Source organism: Muntiacus reevesi, chromosome 17 (assembly GCF_963930625.1).
Source record: "Muntiacus reevesi chromosome 17, mMunRee1.1, whole genome shotgun sequence".
NCBI lineage: Eukaryota > Metazoa > Chordata > Mammalia > Artiodactyla > Cervidae > Muntiacus > Muntiacus reevesi.
The window spans coordinates 16140976-16157904 of record NC_089265.1 but is presented as its reverse complement, the minus strand read 5'-3'; the positions used below and the strand labels follow the sequence as shown (position 1 = coordinate 16157904).

Genomic DNA, 16929 nt, shown 5'->3' with positions numbered 1-16929 from the left:
AAAACCAAAACAAAGAAACAGAAAAATAAGGGGGGAAAGGGCTTGAGAGATCCATAAGAAACAAATCCAATTTCAGAAAGCGGAAGAAAAATCTTCAATCTGATATTATTTGCAAACGGGTATTATATAAAAAAAGAATGAATGAGAGACCAAGAAAAATAAACGCTAAACATAGAAGAATCAAACTAAAAAACCGGGGGTGGGGGGGGAAGTCTGAGAATTGGACCCAAAAGGCAAAGATATAGAAAACAGGAAAGGATAGTTAAGAAAGTTAGAAAATAATTTTAGAATGTCAAACATCTAAGTAACAGAGATTCCAAAAAGAAGTAACTGGGGAAAGAGGAGAAATTGGGGTAGAAAACAAAGAAACAGTACAAGAAAGATTCCCTCAAAGTGAAGGTCAAGATATCCAGACTGAATGAACCTATTAAAGTGTCCAGTGAAAGGCACTTTAAGAAATATAGAGATGCACTGTGATATTTCATAACATTAGAAATAGAGAAGATCCCAAAAGTTTGGGAGGGGACCAGAAGTGTCCCATAGAAAAGACAGGGGAAATGGCATCAAACTTCTAAATAACACCATTCACGAAAAGACAACAGAGCAATGCCTTCAAAATTCCGAAGTTAAATGGATTTAACACAGGATTCTACAACTAGCCAAATTAACAGTCAAATATAAGACTAGAATAAAGCCATTTTCCAATATGCAAATACAAAATATATTTAACCCCCAAGTTACAGCTTCCTTAGGAAGCTGCAACAGCTGTATTATAATTAAGAGTAAGTTAAGAATGATGAAAACAAGGGATCTAGGAAATAGGGAAATCTGGAGATGACATTAACCCAGGGAGTATGAATGCAACAGGTAGCTAAAAGGTACCAAGAGGGAGGTTTCCAGGAAGCGCATGGAACATGTAAAGATTTTAATGTGCATGGTAGCCATTAGTGATATTCATAAAATATTTTCTGCTCTTTACCTTCTAATCAAATTATAAGACTGAACTTCTTCAGTTCCTTTGGCTTTAGGCATGTTACATGACTTGTTCTGGCATTGAAAACTTAAGCAGAAATCATGTTACATCCAGGTAGAAGCTTTAAGAACAGGAGCTTAATTAGGCCATGCTCCTCCCCATGCTCCAGCATCTGTGAAAGCACATGCTGCACTGGAGCTTGTCATCTGGATACCTGCTGCATTGGAGCTGCAAGAAGCAACGCCAGCTGACTGCATTAAGCCACTGTGATAGTGGGGCTGTCTGTCACCGCAACGTCACCCAGCCTACCTCACAGAGTCAGGACTAGCAGCAAAAGCGAGGCACCGCTAAAGCAAGTACCTGAAATATATGGGACTAGTTTAACAGACAGGCGATGAGGAGATTGCTAACACAGAAGAGAAGACCCATGATCCTTATTACGCAGTAAGGAACATTTGGTAAAGCTGCCACCGGCATTAACTCAGGGCACGATAAACTTGTTATCTAAAGGAAGAGGCTGGAAAATGGGACTCCAGCGTTAGGTGTCATTTACTATTGGACGCATCTGGCTAGGTAGTAAAAGAAAGGAATGAGATCAAGAACTGGTCGGCTCCCAAGCAGGAATGAAGAATCCAAACCTAGGGATTTGCAGAGCTGGAAGAGCCAATTGCTTCTCAAGCTCAGATGAAAAATATAAACCCTAAAAGTCCTTTCAGCACCAAAGGACAATTGACATACAGCTACATAACAGGTACAAGTCAGAAACACGGCCATCTGTCCTGCGCAGTACCAAAACTTCCAAAGAGATTTAAAGTATTTTCAAAGCAAAGAAAATTAAGGTTGTTGCCATGAAAATAAATGCTTTCAACTGGGAAAATAGCTCAGGGAAAAGAACCTAAAGGCTCAGCTTTTCCAGTTAACTAATGTAACTGGAAAGTGTTATACATATGTTGACTAAAAAACAGTACCACTCTACCATTTAGAACATAAAATTTGGGCTAGAAAGCTGACCAAAAAACAACAAGACATAAGGATGTCAATCATTAATTTCTTCATCTCCGACTCACTGATGTAGTATTTTTCAAATTAAAAAGAAAAAGTTAAAAACAAAGAAATGACACTGGCCCCAAATCATCAAGCAACTTAACAAAATAATAAAAGATAACCTATGATAAAGAAGAAATAAACCAAGCAGAAAACATACCCTTAAAATATGAAGCAATATTTTTACTGCACAGGTTTCTATGAGAAACACCTTTACAAAATCAAGATACATATGATTACATAAAATAAACCTTTGAATCACAAAAGCAGGAAAACAAGAACATATATAAAGCAAAGAAAGATAACGATATGAAAAAATATTTGCAATTTGTATTGAAGGGTTAATAACTAATTTATAAAGGACTTTTAAAATAGTCAATAACCCTTTATTTTATGGGCAAGAATATAGCTCTCACGGGGACAAGATGCCAATAAGCCTTCCATATTTTAAAAAATGCCCCCTCCATAATGAGAGATGTAAATCACCCCATACTAAAATGTCATTTTTCACTTATCATTTTGGCAACAATCTAAAAATCTGACAACATATTTGACTGGTAAGGGAAGAAGGGACTCAAATATCGCTGCTGGAAATGCAATAAAGGTTATGACACCAAATGAAGGGGTTTGGCAATAACTAATAAAATTACATATGCATTTACCCTTTGATCCAGAACTGGATATCATACCTAAATTACACTCACACACACACACAAAACCCAACCAAAAGACATTTGTATGAGCAAAAGATTGGAAATTTAGATATCCATCAATAGGAGACCAGTTGAATAAGCTAAAATAGCTTTAGTATAGCTACACAATGCAATATAATGCCACTGTAAACATGAACAAAGGTTTCTATATACAACAATAAAGCATTCCAGGACAGTATCATCAAGTAAAAACAGCCAGGGAAGAACACTAAATGCAGCATGCCACCTTCTGTCTAAGAAAGGGGTGATACACACATACATACATGTTTGCTGTTTTTTTTTTTCAGAAAGAACAGAGCTATTAATAATAAAAAACCAGTCACTTAAAGGGAGGGGATATATATACAAAATTATGGCTGATTCACGTTGCTGTTTGGCAGAAACTGACACAACACTGTAAAGCAATTTTCCTCCAATTAAAAAATAAATTAAAATTTCACATGAAAATAGAGTAATACAAAAAACTACTTATAAGAAAAGGATGATGTGAGAAAGCAATACAGACTTCTCTGAACTAACTGTGTTAAACAGATTTTTCTTTGTAAACTATGTTTTATATATAAATTATAATTAAAAAACAAAATTAATTAAAAAAAAATCCTGGATCACGACTAAAATTGAGGTTTCTAAATACTACTTCCCACTAAAAGAAAAACATAAGGTTCTTAGCAAAATTGCTGACTTCAGGTCTAGAACATTCTATAGTACCAAAAGTAAGAGCTTATCAAGAAGCCACAGGGGTGTGGAGAAAAGGGAACGTTCTTGCACTGTTGGTGGGAGTGTAAATTGATACAGCCACTATAGAAGATGGTATGGAGATTCCTTAAAAAACTAGGAATAAAACCACCATATAACCCAGCAATCCCACTCCTAGGCACATACCCTGAGGAAACCGAAATTGAAAAAGTCACATGTATCCCATTGTTCACTGCAGCACTATTTACAATAGCTAGAACATGGAAGCAACTTAGAGGTCCATCAACAGATGAATGGATAAAGAAGTCGTGGTACATATACACAATGGAATATTACTCAGCCATAAAAAGGAATGCATTTGAGTCAGTTCTGATGCAGTGGATGAACCTAGAACCTGTTATACAGAGTGAAGTGAGTCAGAAAGAGAAAGAAAAATATTGTTATTCTAATGCACATATATGGAATCTAGAAAAATGGTACTGAAGAATTTATTTACAGGGCAACAATGGATAAACAGACATAGAGAATAGACTTCTGGACATGGAGAGAGGGGAGGAGAGGGTAAGACGTATGGAGAGAGTAACATGGAAGCTTACATTACCATATGTAAAATAGATAGCCAACGGGAATTTGCTGTGTGGCTCAGGAAACTCAAAACAGGGGCTCTGTGTCAACCTAGAGGGGTGGGATGGGAAGGGACATGGGAGGGAGGTTCAAAAGCGAAGGTATATATATACATCTATGACTGATTCAAGTTGAGGTTTAACAGAAAACAACAAATTCTATAAAACAATTATCCTTCAATAAAAAAAAAACAGAAGCCGTCATAGGAACCAATTGTTTAAAGAAGCTTTCAATTGGGACAGTTTGAGAATCAAAAAAGAAAACATGATGTTAGGGAATCAACTCATTCTGAAACCATTGAAAGAGGTGGGGGTGGGCAGAAGGCAAGCATTTACCCTGTGTTTTCTGTGTGAGTGTGCCACAGTTGATGCAGAAGGTTCTTAACAAAAAATGCTAGGTATTAAATCCAGAAATAATGGCAGAGTTAGAGTAAATTATTTTTTTTGAGGGGTCAGCAAGCTACGGCCTGTGGGCCACCTGGTTTTGTATGGTGCACAAACTAAGAATAGTTTTTATATTTTTAAGTGGGTGACAGGGAAAAAAGGCACTTCTTGACATATGAAAATTATGACATTCATATTTCAGTGTCCATAAATAAAGGTTTACTGAAACACAGACATGTTCACTCATTTATTTACTGTCAATGGCTGCTTCTCCACACAACAGCAGAGGTGAGCAGTTATGAAAGTGACTGCATGGCCTGCAAATCCTAAAATATTTACTATCTTGCCCTGTACAGACAACGTTTGCCAAACCCTATTATAGTGCTACATATTGAACTAATTACAAATGAAATAGTATATTGGAAATTTCCTTTAAAATAACGTTGTGGAAGGGGCAGAAGATGAAACCAAATAGGCCATGTGTTGATAATCCTTGCTGCTTCTGCTGCTAAGTCGCTTTAGTCGTGTCCGACTCTGTGCGACCCCATAGACGGCAGCCCACCAGGCTCCCCAGTCCCTGGGATTCTCCAGGCAAGAATACTGGAGTGGGTTGCCATAAATACATGGGTGGAAGAGATCATTATAGTATTTCTCTTAAAATACGTTGTCTCTACTTTAAATACATTAGAAGATGTCCTTTAAAAAGTTTAAAAAACCCTGGAGAAGGAAATGGCAATCCACTCCAGTATTCTTGCCTGGAAAATCCCATGATGGAGGAGCCTGGTAGGCTACAGTTCATGTGGTCGCAAACAGTCAGACATGACTGAGCAACTTCACTTTCACTTATTGGAACCATAAGCCATGATCTTCGTTTGTTGAAATGTGTGGACATGGGTGATCATAAACTGATTATCATTGGTGACTGGAGGTGGTGACTCCAATTGCAGCTGCTCTTCCGTGTGGTTTCATTACTTGAGCGAGTTACACATCCCCTATTCCTGGTTTTCAGCTACTGATCCAACAAGTGCTTTTCCCTTAATGGCTGTTAGTTTAAACCACGAGAAGCAATTTGCTTTCATTTGGCTAGACTAAAGATACTCATTCACCATCCTGCCTCAGGTGTATCAACTCTGCCACCCAATGTAATTACAATTTGGTCTGCAGGGACCTTGATCACCTTTTCCTTCCACAAAATATCCCACCGGCTGAACACTGATGATAAATGGGAATTCCATCTAGCAAGACATTTGCATTGTCAGGTGGTGAGAAATAAATTCCAAAAAGAGTCAGGGGCCTTCCACCTCAGTGAAATTTCTAGTGATGCAATGGTTGGGTGCGTGTCAAAATAGTTTTTTTTAGACAAGTTATTGGCATCCGGCCCCTCCTACAGCCAAAAAACCAGGCACAACATAAAATTGTCCTCTGGATTTTGGAGCAATGTAGTCCTCATTCGGGTGTGTCACTCTGGCTTATTTACTCTCAGGCCCAAGTGACCTGAAAAGCTGCCTGTTTTGAGTGGGACCCAGAGCAAGAGAAAGATTGGCATCTGCTATTCTCTGCAGATAAATCCCTTCCCTCCTGAGTAACTGCTGAGCCGCTGGATTTACACCTGCAATGACCCTATTTCCAAAGAAGTTCACATCCCGAGGTTCTGGATGGGCACAATCTTGGGATACAGTTCAACCCACACAGGGAGAAATGCTTCCAGGAGACACAACGATGATTCCATCAAACTGGGAGCTCAGCTCCCCAGCCACTTCGGGCTCTCATGCCTCCAGAATCAACAGGCAGAGAAGGGCATTATCCTATTGGCGTGGCTGGTTGAATCTGACTATCAAGAGGAGATTGGGCTGCTACTACCCAAATGAAGATAAGGAAGATGATGGGAATCCTGGAGATCCCTAAGGCTACCCTGCCTGTCGATGGAAAATCCAATGAAGGCAGGACTACTAATGGCCCTGACTCTTCAGAAATGAAAGTTTGGGTCAGACCAGCTGAGGTGGCTGCTGAGGGTGCGGAACGGGTAGTGAAAGACAGTAGTTGTAAATAGCAACTACATCTGCGTGACCAGTTGCAGAAATGAGGCCTGTAATTATGAGTATTTCTTCCTCAATTTGTTGTACTGTGTTGGTAGCTTCATACACAAACTTGTATATTATGGATAGATATATAGTACATATAAAGTAAATATTTTTGTCTTATCTCCTTGTAATGTAACATAAGATGAATTAAAAATAGTTAGCTTTAAAAAAAAAAAAAAAGTTAAAAAAAAAAATCTGTGTCACTCTGTATTGAAGATTTTCCATACCTACACACAAAGCATCTTGCAAACTCCTTAAAGGAATTAAGTTTAGAATGCTTATGGGCCATACTATTTGCTTACAATACCCCAAACTATTCCAGAAACAATAAGAGCAACAACAGAAAGTACACATACTGCATTGATTAACTGTATGATTTTATAACAAAGAGCTGTTAAGCAAACACAAGTCCAGGAATACAACAGAATCAGAAATATACACAAATCACAGAAAACACTATTCAAAAGTATTAAATACTCTCAAATAATGATACCAGACCCCCTACATACATTCCTTCTGGGACTTGATTTGCTGCACAAATACAGAAATGACAGTCCAAAGATAAAGGTAGTGCTCTCAGTTTTCCTGAGTAAATGAATTCCTTGCAAAAGAAAGCTGAAAAGCCAAAATTACAAAGCATATAAGACCATAATCTCTTCCTTTTATAAATGAAATCTTTGCTTTTTACATATATAGGTATGTCAGCCCTTACTGATAACAATAAGTCTGTAACAGAATTTGCAGAACAATGATTCAAAAGGTTTTCTGTATCAAGCCACAGTGACAGTAAAAAAAAAAAAAAAAAAAAAAAAAACTAGGGAAAGCAGATATAAGAATTTTATCTTCAAAAAGATGACACTTATTCAAACACAAAAATGTCAAAGTGTTACACTCACCAGTGTTTTTGTGACCTTTTAGTACATAAAGCGGTGCTGGACTCTCAAGTGAAAAAATGCAAATATTGTGGTCATTTCCTCCAGTGGCGATTAGTCCATGAGGGTACACGTCACTTGAAGGTATGATGCATACACAAGAGACAAAATTGGAGTGGCCACTCATACAGTGCATTTCTGTAAAGCCCCTGTTAGGACTGAAAAGACATGACAGTTAACAAGATATACATTGGTTCCCTTACTTAATTTCTACTTATCAGCCGTTGTTACCCTAAGGAATCTCTAGTGAAGTGAAACATTCATGCAACTGGGATAATGGAATCTACTATCTATAAGCCTAAAACCACTGAGGACCTTTTCATACTATGAAACATTAACTTAGTATCCATTAGTATGGTGTGTGTATGTACATAGCTAGACTATCACACTCAATATGTGAACTAAAGGGACTAATACAGGGATGTATAAATGACTGCTCTAGGGACACAGGATATTAATAACTGCCTGGGGATTAGAATAATTACCAAATTGTTTTACATATCGTTCACTTGGCATCACTGCCTTACATAACAAGACAAACAACAGATATAGATATATATACCACGTGGAAGGCAATAAATTAGCTGCTGAGGGGAATTAAAGAATTATATTTATGACTCAAGTTAAATCAAGGAGCTTGTGGTCCAGCTAAAGGAGCTAACACAAGTGTTCATAAAGAGGGAAGAGTCCTAGATAAATACTGTACACACACTTGTCTATATTCATTCCTTTTCCAAACACCATTACAACAATACATATTGTTTTGTATAATGCATATTTTGTTTCTATCTATGTTTATTTTAAGAAAGGCATTAAACCCACAAGGTCAGAGAGAATAAGAAAAAAAAGGAACAATTATAACATTGAATACTGAAAACTGACAGAAAGGTAGTAACAGCCTTAGGATACTTGAATAAAATGAGTTCTAAGCAGGAACAGGGAAAGTAAGAGGCCCTAATTTACCAATGAACCCTCAAAAAGCTCAAGAATGAGCACCACTACGTATCTCTAGGAAATGGGGACAAAAAAAGGTAGGAACTAGAATTAGGAAAGCTAGTTGAAAGTCTTCAGAGTCACAAGTGGAATCATTTCAAAAAATTTTCAAAGGAAGGTATTTGGTAGTAGTTATTCTTTTTTTCTCCAAATCTTTTCTTTTTTAAATATTTTATTTTAAATTAGAGGATAATTACCTTATGATGATATTGTGGTGTTTCTGCCATACATTAACATGAATTGGCCATAGATATACACATGTAATAGGAGCTATTTTTAACTTGTCTATTTTGGTGTGGTTTTTTCAAAATGTGGTTTCAGAAACCATTTTATCAGTAAGTCTAAAGAAATGTAAAAGATAAGACGTCTCTAAAAGTCTGTATTTTACAAAGTACTAAATCTATCTAAACGTGTCCCTTAGCACGCTCTAGTATCAATGTTTGTGTGCAGTGTTCTGTGAAGCTCTTGGCAGAATCCAGACTTGGTTCTTCTTTTCATCTTCCTAAGTTTGCAGCACAGTATTCTACATGGTAATCACTAAGTACTTCTTGAATCAGTGGGGAGAAAAAAAATGCATCAAGGAAAAAAAACAAAACACAAAACTGCCCCTTGTACCCAGCAAAAGCCTGAAGTTTTTTCTGCAGAAAAGTCTTTGGCTGGAAGGAGAGGGTGGTGACACAAGCCACAGTTGAGCCTTGGGGTATGGTGGCGCATGGGTGAAAAATCCACCTGTGATGCAGAAGACATGGGTCAGCAAGATCCCCTGGAAGAGGAAATGACAACGAATTCCAGTATTCTTCCCTGGAGAATCCCATGGACAGAAGAGCCTGGAGGGCTATGATACACGGGGTCACAGAGTCGACACAACTGAACACACACACACCCTAATACTAAGCACAGAATAAGAATTACTAAACATTTGGGGGTAATATAGTGAACAAAACCAACAGGGAGGGGAAATAACCAATTTAGAGGAAACAGACCACTCAGGGAGAAAATAACTTAAAAAAAAAAATCAGCATTAGCATCCTTAGAGATATAAGATATTGCAACCATGAAACAAAAATATAATTTCACAAAAAGTCAAGGCAATTTCTGAGAAAGTATAGTAGAGAGAGAGAGAAAAAAAAGAGATACACAGAGAGAAATAAAAAAGCAATTTAGAAACAAGTTCAATATATGAATAAAAAGTTCCACAAAACAAGTGGGAGAAAATGGAGATGATGAAACCAAAGAATTTAAGAAAACGTTCCAGAACTTATGGATATGAGTTTTCACATTCAGAGGCCACATTTAATGAACCTGAAAAATGAATGAATGTAGACTGTCTTCCAGAGAGAAAAAAATAATAGGTCAAGAGTCACAATGACTTCAGACTTACTGTAACACAATGAATACAATGGAATAATGGCTTCAAAATTCTGAAGAAAACTTATTTGGAAATTACAGTGCTACAAACTTTTAAACTATTACTCAAGAAGCTAGGCAAGATAAAATCATTTTCCAAATGTAGGTCTTAATACACTATCACTGCACTGTATTTCAGGAAGCTTCTGGAGGATGTGTTCTAATAAGATGTCAAGGAAGAAAACCAAGAAAGTTTAAGGATAATTGACAGAAGAAACCCAACAGAAGAGTCCAAAAATGGCTTCTTAAGAGGACAGTGAAAGAAGATCCCTGGACTAGTTGTGCACCAGAGGCAGACGATTAGCTGAGAAAGAGAAACTGTAGAATATCCAAAGTGTCTAGAGGTCTTGAAAGGAGATTTAGACGATTAGCAAACAATATAAAGTTGAATTAGTGATACATTCATAGAAAATTAAACAAAAACAAAAAAACAGGACAATTATTAACTACAAGGAAATCATAAAATTGATGAGGAAAAGCTACCATAGTTTATTCCACACCTCAGGTGTAGACAGATTCTGTTCAGTCACAAAATACTGATTTAGTCTAAATTAAACTATGAGGGTCGGGGCATAGAAAGGATGCCTATTTGAGGTGGGTTGGCAGAAAGCAGAAAAGAGAGCTATAGCTATATTTTCATATTCCCTGATAAGAACTAACAGAAAACATTAAAACAGAGAACTAAACAAATGTTTAAAGAAATAGCAGTATAGCACTTTATATATAAATATGGAAGAAAAATGAAAAAATAAGCCATTAAAAGACATGAAAATTTTGCCTCCAAGAAAAGGGAATTGTGGCTTGGAGGGTAGAAAGTAATGGCTCTAATTTCTTAACAAACTCCACCTGATTAAGGACCCAAGTGCTGAGTAAGCATGAGGGAGAAGTTACTCCAGCCTTGGCATGGTCAGGGAAGATTTAATGAATGAGGCTGAATCTGAAGTTGGAGTCTTTCAAACATGGATAGTTTTCAAAAGACAAAGCAATCACTGGTGTGATAGACCTGGGAAATCCAGTTTACTGTGAGGTGGGATTCCAGAGGCTTGGAGCCATCTGCAATAATGGCATGTTGACTGGTTCAGGTCAATGGACAACCAAAAAATAAAGTCTCCAATCTGATGCACCTTCAGAAGGCCTGGAGGCTTTCTGGGTTTTCAGAGGTTCCTTGTGAAAGATAAGGCATTTGATTTAGTCCACACTAGAATAGAACTATTTTGCCTCATTGAAACTAAATTTCCCCTTCATTACCAGTCCATCCCTACATTATCCACCCTAATCCAGAACCCTATCAACAATGCACATGAGAAAACAAAAATGTGTACTCTCTGACTCCAAACGTTTACTGCACTTTATTAATTTCATTAATATCCTATGAAATAAACAGAAATTGTCAGGATGTTAGCCTTGAGGACACTTTGCATGACACTAAAGGTATGGCTGAGACACTAGTTCGGCTGCCTAAAGAGTGATTATGAGATGCTTTATGACAGCAGTTGGAGCTGAGAGGAAAACCACCTTATCACACCAAACACACTTTTGAGCCCTGTGCCTGGAAATACTCAATCAGTGTTAGTTGAAAACCACATAAATTCTAAAAAACAAAACCAAAAGACAATATGAATTGAGTGAGAAGAACTAGTTATTAAAAAGAAGATCACTTCAGCTCAAAGTTCCTCATGTTTTTGTGATCCAGTGATTTAAGCTCTCGGCAATCGAGCACAGTCCTATAAAACATGTGAAAGTTTAAGGATTCAGCTATTCAACAGATTTCAACTAATACAACAAGCATTCTTTAATGACTCCTTATTGCGGCACTGATAACCTACTGGGCATGTGCTTCTACTGAATTCAACGTTAAATGCAGAAGTTTAGTCAGTAATTTGTACTCAAATACACAAGAAGTTACATATCAGTGTTACCAAGCGGTTTGGAATATCATAAATCTCGAACAGTTAGAGAAGACCTAATCCAGCTCAATAAAGGAGTTTGTTCTATAAATCCCTAATTTTTCTTGGCTGCATGACTGCAAAAGCCTCTAAACAGATCTCTTTCCACATTCATCCCTTTGCAGTTCATTCTCCACATGAAGCTAGCAGAAACTTCTCCACAGGTAAATCAAATCATGCTGCTCTCTGCTGAAACTCTTTGGGGGCTTCTACCTACTAACTCCTTTCCTCAGCCCTCTACCAGGCATGTCCTGGCTTCTGCCAGCCTCTAAGATTTGCCTGCACTTCACAGCTCATTCCCTCTGGAACACAGGGACTTTTCTCCTATTCAGTCCAGAGCTGAGTCTGCTCTTCCTACTGTCTACAGTACTCTTCCAATTGACTCACTTCCGTTCCTCATTCCCTTGACTACCTCCAGTTCAGTGCTTTTTAAGAATTAAAAACCCAAAACACCTTCCTCAGAGAGGCCTCCTTCTTTAGCATCTCTCTCCACTCAACTCTATATTTGTTTTCTTCACAGTACACATGCCAAAGTGTAATTATTTGGTTGTTTTCTTCATCCATCTTCTCGCCCAGACTGTAGCTAAGATATATAAACATACGAAACTTGTCTTTTTATTCTTCTTCAGGATCACAAACAAAATGGAGGCTCTCAATAAATAATGATCATCTGAATTTATGGATGAAAATGTATGGTTTCATTGAATGAAATATCTGATGCGAGAATTACTACATAAACTAACTCACCTAACTTTTCCCTTTCTAAAAAGAAACCTGCCTTCTAGGTCTTAAATTTCTTGTTCAGTTCAGTTCACTCAGTCGTGTCCGACTCTTTGCAACCCCATGGACCACAGCACGCCAGGCTTCCCTGTCCACCACCAACTCCTGAAGCACACTCAAACTCATGTCCATTGAGTTGGCGATGCTATCCAACTATCTCATCCTCTGTCGTCTACTTCTCCTCCCACCTTCAATCTTTCCCAGCATCAGGGTCTTTTCGAATGAGTCAGTTCTTCACATAAGGTGGCCAAAGTATTGGAGTTTTAGCTTCAACATCAGTCCTTCCAATGAACATTCAGGACTCATTTCCATTAGGATGGACTGGTTGGATCTCCTTGCAGTCCAAGGAACTCTCAAGAGTTCTCCAACACCACAGTTCAAAAGCATCAATTCTTCGGCACTGAGCTTTCTTTATAGTCCAATACTCTCACATGCATACATGACTACTGGAAAAACCACAGCTTTGACTAATTGGACCTTTGCTGGCAAAGTAATGTATCTGCTTTTTGATACGCTGTCTAGGTTGGTCGTTAACTTTTCTTCCAAGGAGGAAGCGTCTTTTAATTTCATGGCTGCAGTCACCATCTGCAGTGATTTTGGAGCCCCCCAAAATAAAGTCTCTCACTGTTTCCATTGTTTTCCCATCTATTTGCCATGAAGTGATGGGACCAGATGCCATGATCTTAGTTTTCTAAATGTTGAGCTTTGAGCCAACTTTTTCACTCTCCTCTTTCACTTTCATCAAGAGGCCCTTCAGTTCTTCTTCACTTTCTGCATAAGTGTGGTGTCATCTGCGTATCTGAGGTTATTGATATTTCTCCTGGCAATGCTGATTCCAGCTTGTGCTTCATCCAGCCTGGCATTTCTCATGATGCACTCTGCATATAAGTTAAATAATCAGGGTGACAATATACAGCCTTGTGGTACTCCTTTTCCTATTTGGAACCAGTCTGTTGCTCCATGTCCAGTTTTAACTGTTGCTTCTGACCTGCATACAGATTTCTCAGGAGGCAAGTCGGGTATGCTGGTACTCCCATCTCTTTCAGAATTTTCCACAGTTTGTTGTGATCCACACAGTCAAAGGCTTTGGCATAGTTAATAAAGCAGAAGTAGATGTTTTTCTGGAACTCTCTTGCTTTTTCAATGATCCAGTGGATGTTGGCCATTTGATCTCTGGTTCCTCTGCTTTTTCTAAATCCAGCTTGAACATCTGGAAGTTCACGGTCCAGGTACTGTTGAAGCATTTCCTGTTACAACCAGCTAAATCAGGGCTAAACCCTTGAACTTGATTAATCTCTTGAAAATCTTTTAAAGGCAGTGGGCTTTCTCTCAAGAAAACACCCTCTCCCCACATCCATAAAACAGTTGAGTTTTCTCCCCTCAAGTCCATCACCTAACTGGGACTAACAAACTCTGAGTTGGATAACGTGGAGAGGAGCCAAGGCACCTTCCTGCAATGCAATTTTTGAGAACCTTAATTCTCAAATTTGAGGGAAGACTACAGAGCAAATTCTTAGTAAGAAGAGGATTTACTTCAATCACATGCCAGATGCTTTTACACTACCTCATTAATGAGGGTGCACCTGGTATCAAAAAATTTTCAAATAGAAAACACGGGAAAATCATCGTTCACAAACTGAAGCCACAAAAAATAAAAGGTTCATCCAAGGTCACTCACTTTTTTAGTGGTCAAGTTAGGGCAAGAAAGTAGGTCTCTGTTCCCTTAACCCAGCACTCTTTTCACATAAATCTCACAGGTTTCTTACACGGCGTACCCAGAGTGCCAGTTACCTCAGAAATGGGAGGGAGCGCGGATCGCAGGGAAGGCCAGAAAGAGAGCGAAGAGGGCAGGGAGGGGGCACTCTCTTCCTGGACTCCGCAGGAAGCTTGCAGCACAACTGGGAGCTAACGGGACTCGGGGCGCTCACCTGTCTGGGACCCAGAGGCGGGTGGTGCGATCTCGGGACACGGACACAAAAGCCCCCGGTGGATAGAGGCAGCATACCAGGCCCCTCACGTCCAGCTCGTGGCCCGAGAGCGAGCAGCTCAGCCGGTACCTGCAGGCGCCGCTCGCCATGGCCCTGGTGGGTCCGGCGACCGGGGCCGGGGCACGGCGCGAGATTGGTCAGTCAGAGAGGCCGGGCGGGCGGCTGGAGAGCGCCTGCAGATGAGGGACGCCGGCCCCGGAAGAGCCCAGGGGCCGGTGCGGAAGGGCGGCAGGGAAGGGGCGCGCCGAGCGGGCCGAGTGACACAGCAACCCTGACATGCACACCGGAATTCATCATCGGCCTTAGCCCGCCATGACGCAGAGTGTGTGCGTCCTGACTGCTGAGGCCAACGCAGAGGCGACGGTCGCTTGGACCGCCAGCGAGGAAGAAATACCACCGCCGGCCTCTCTGTCTGGGCGCCCGAATCTGGTTCTTTTCTGAGCCTGAGTCCTCTCCGAGCTCTGGCTGAGCTTTTTATTTCGATACCGGATATGCTCCGAACTACAAATCCCACAATGCCACGCGTAAAGCGGGGCGTGAGCCCCAGGAGCGCCAAATCCGGGTATTTTAAATCTTGGCCCGCCTGGCTAATTGAGTTCGCTTCACGTGTAGTCTTGGGAGCAATCTTACTCAGATTTCCCCAAACTCTGCGTAGTCTCCTGAGTTTTTTTTGTTTTTTTTTTTAAATCTAAGACGAGAGATCTTGGGACTAAATTGGAGACAATCACTTGCCTTAAATTCTGAGAATACTAAACTGGGTTCTTGGTACTTTAGAGAAAGTTTTGTTTTTTAAGATTTTCTCTCAAACTGTCACAGCTCTATACAAATGGCAAATGTTGGGTCTCCCTTATGTCTGAAAACACCGACGGAAAAGGCACGTCAGTAGCTTCTCTATGAGACCATATAAAATAGTTGGACGTTAGAAGTTTAAGGTTTTTCTTTCTAGCGTTTTTGCTGGCTCTGTAGTAAAAGATTAAGAAGATAAAAACGGTTGTTGTTGTTGTTACATGTATTATATATACAAAGAAATTCAGAGATGAATAGCGCAGTGACTAGAGTTTGGGCTTATACAGCATCTTAACAAAGAAAGGATAAGTTTCTACACAAGTGGTAAAAGGATTAAGTCTTTAGAGGTAGCATTATGAGAAGGCAATTAGATGGGAAACTAACAGTAAAGGCTGGTTAATTGTTTTTAGTAGATTCCTCTGGTGCCGTCTCCAGGCTGATAAAGGTCTCCAATGATTAACTTTTGGCCTTCCTGTTTAAGAAGCAAAAAGAGGAGACTTTGAAAATTTATGTTCTGTTTTTACGCAAATAGTGGAATGGAGAGCTTTTCTTGTATCTACATCTATCTTTTCAATTGCCTTCCACTCAAAATAAGCCTTTTACCAATGTGGCATACTTTGGGATGGCAAATTCTACTTCCCTTCACTAAAGTGACCCTAAAGACAACAAATGACCACTACAAATATGTTGATCTCAAGTGGAGTAATTACACGAAAATGCTTTACAAACTTTGAGAACTCAGTCACAGAACATTATTTCATTTTGTATTGCACAGATTTTAACCTACTTGAAGGCAGGCGTACAACCTACTTGAAGGCAGGACATAATGTATGCAAGATGGAAAGTGTGAAAATGTTAAAAGCTATATATATATATATATATATACACACACACACACATATATATAAAATTAGAGCTCCCGTCACATTTAAGCTGACTATAGGAAAATTGGGAAAAAAACCAACTTAAAGTTCCTTTTATTAGAGAAGAAGGATTTGAGACGACGTAGTTCTCATTTTTCTTAATTTAAAAAAATTGATATTAAAATAATTCTTTTAAGCCAATTCGCTTTAAATTCAGCCCTCCTCACAGAATCACTGTGAAAGGAAGCCTCAAGGTATAAAGCCTTCAATGAAGTGAGAACATGCTACCAGAACCGCATCGAGACTTAATGCTGTATCATGTGTTGCGTTCCTTTCTTCTAATGAAAAGGAAACTACCGCTAATTAGAAGTAAAAAGACTGTACCACGAATGCTGCCTACCACGGAATAACTTGAAATAATTCTCATTAAAAAGTTTGACGGAATACAAATGACGTTACACAGCGATATAATAAAACTCGCTGGAGTGAGTTCACGTCAGGTACACAGAGAGATTATTCTGATTATAAAGAAAATCAGTTTCCAAATAAAATATTCATTCCTAGCCAAAACGCCGTTTTCCATCTCTTCCAGAAAAGCTCCGATGTACCGAGGAAACGAAAGTTAGCCGTCAAATATCGCGAGAACATTTCACTCTCGCGTCACTGAGCGGAGGCCAAGGATTGGCCAATCCGATGGAGACACCCCGCCCCCTGTTGCCG

The 16929-nt window shown here is 39.2% G+C and overlaps 1 protein-coding gene across 2 annotated transcripts in view; it reads right to left on the bottom strand.

Annotated features, from left to right (window-relative positions):
• Positions 1–14840, bottom strand: part of PLAA (phospholipase A2 activating protein) — a 40435-nt gene extending 25595 nt beyond the window's left edge. Inside the window, exons 1-2 of one of the 2 annotated variants that reach the window (XM_065907814.1) lie at positions 14501–14840; positions 7411–7604 (exon numbers count right to left, since the gene is read on the bottom strand). In XM_065907814.1, the coding sequence (XP_065763886.1) occupies positions 7411–7604; positions 14501–14649 (343 nt within the window). In that variant the 5' untranslated portion in view covers positions 14650–14840. The remainder of the gene's footprint in view (positions 1–7410; positions 7605–14500) is intronic. The other variant, XM_065907813.1, reaches the window with a different exon arrangement.
• Between the last annotated feature and the right edge of the window lie 2089 nt (positions 14841–16929).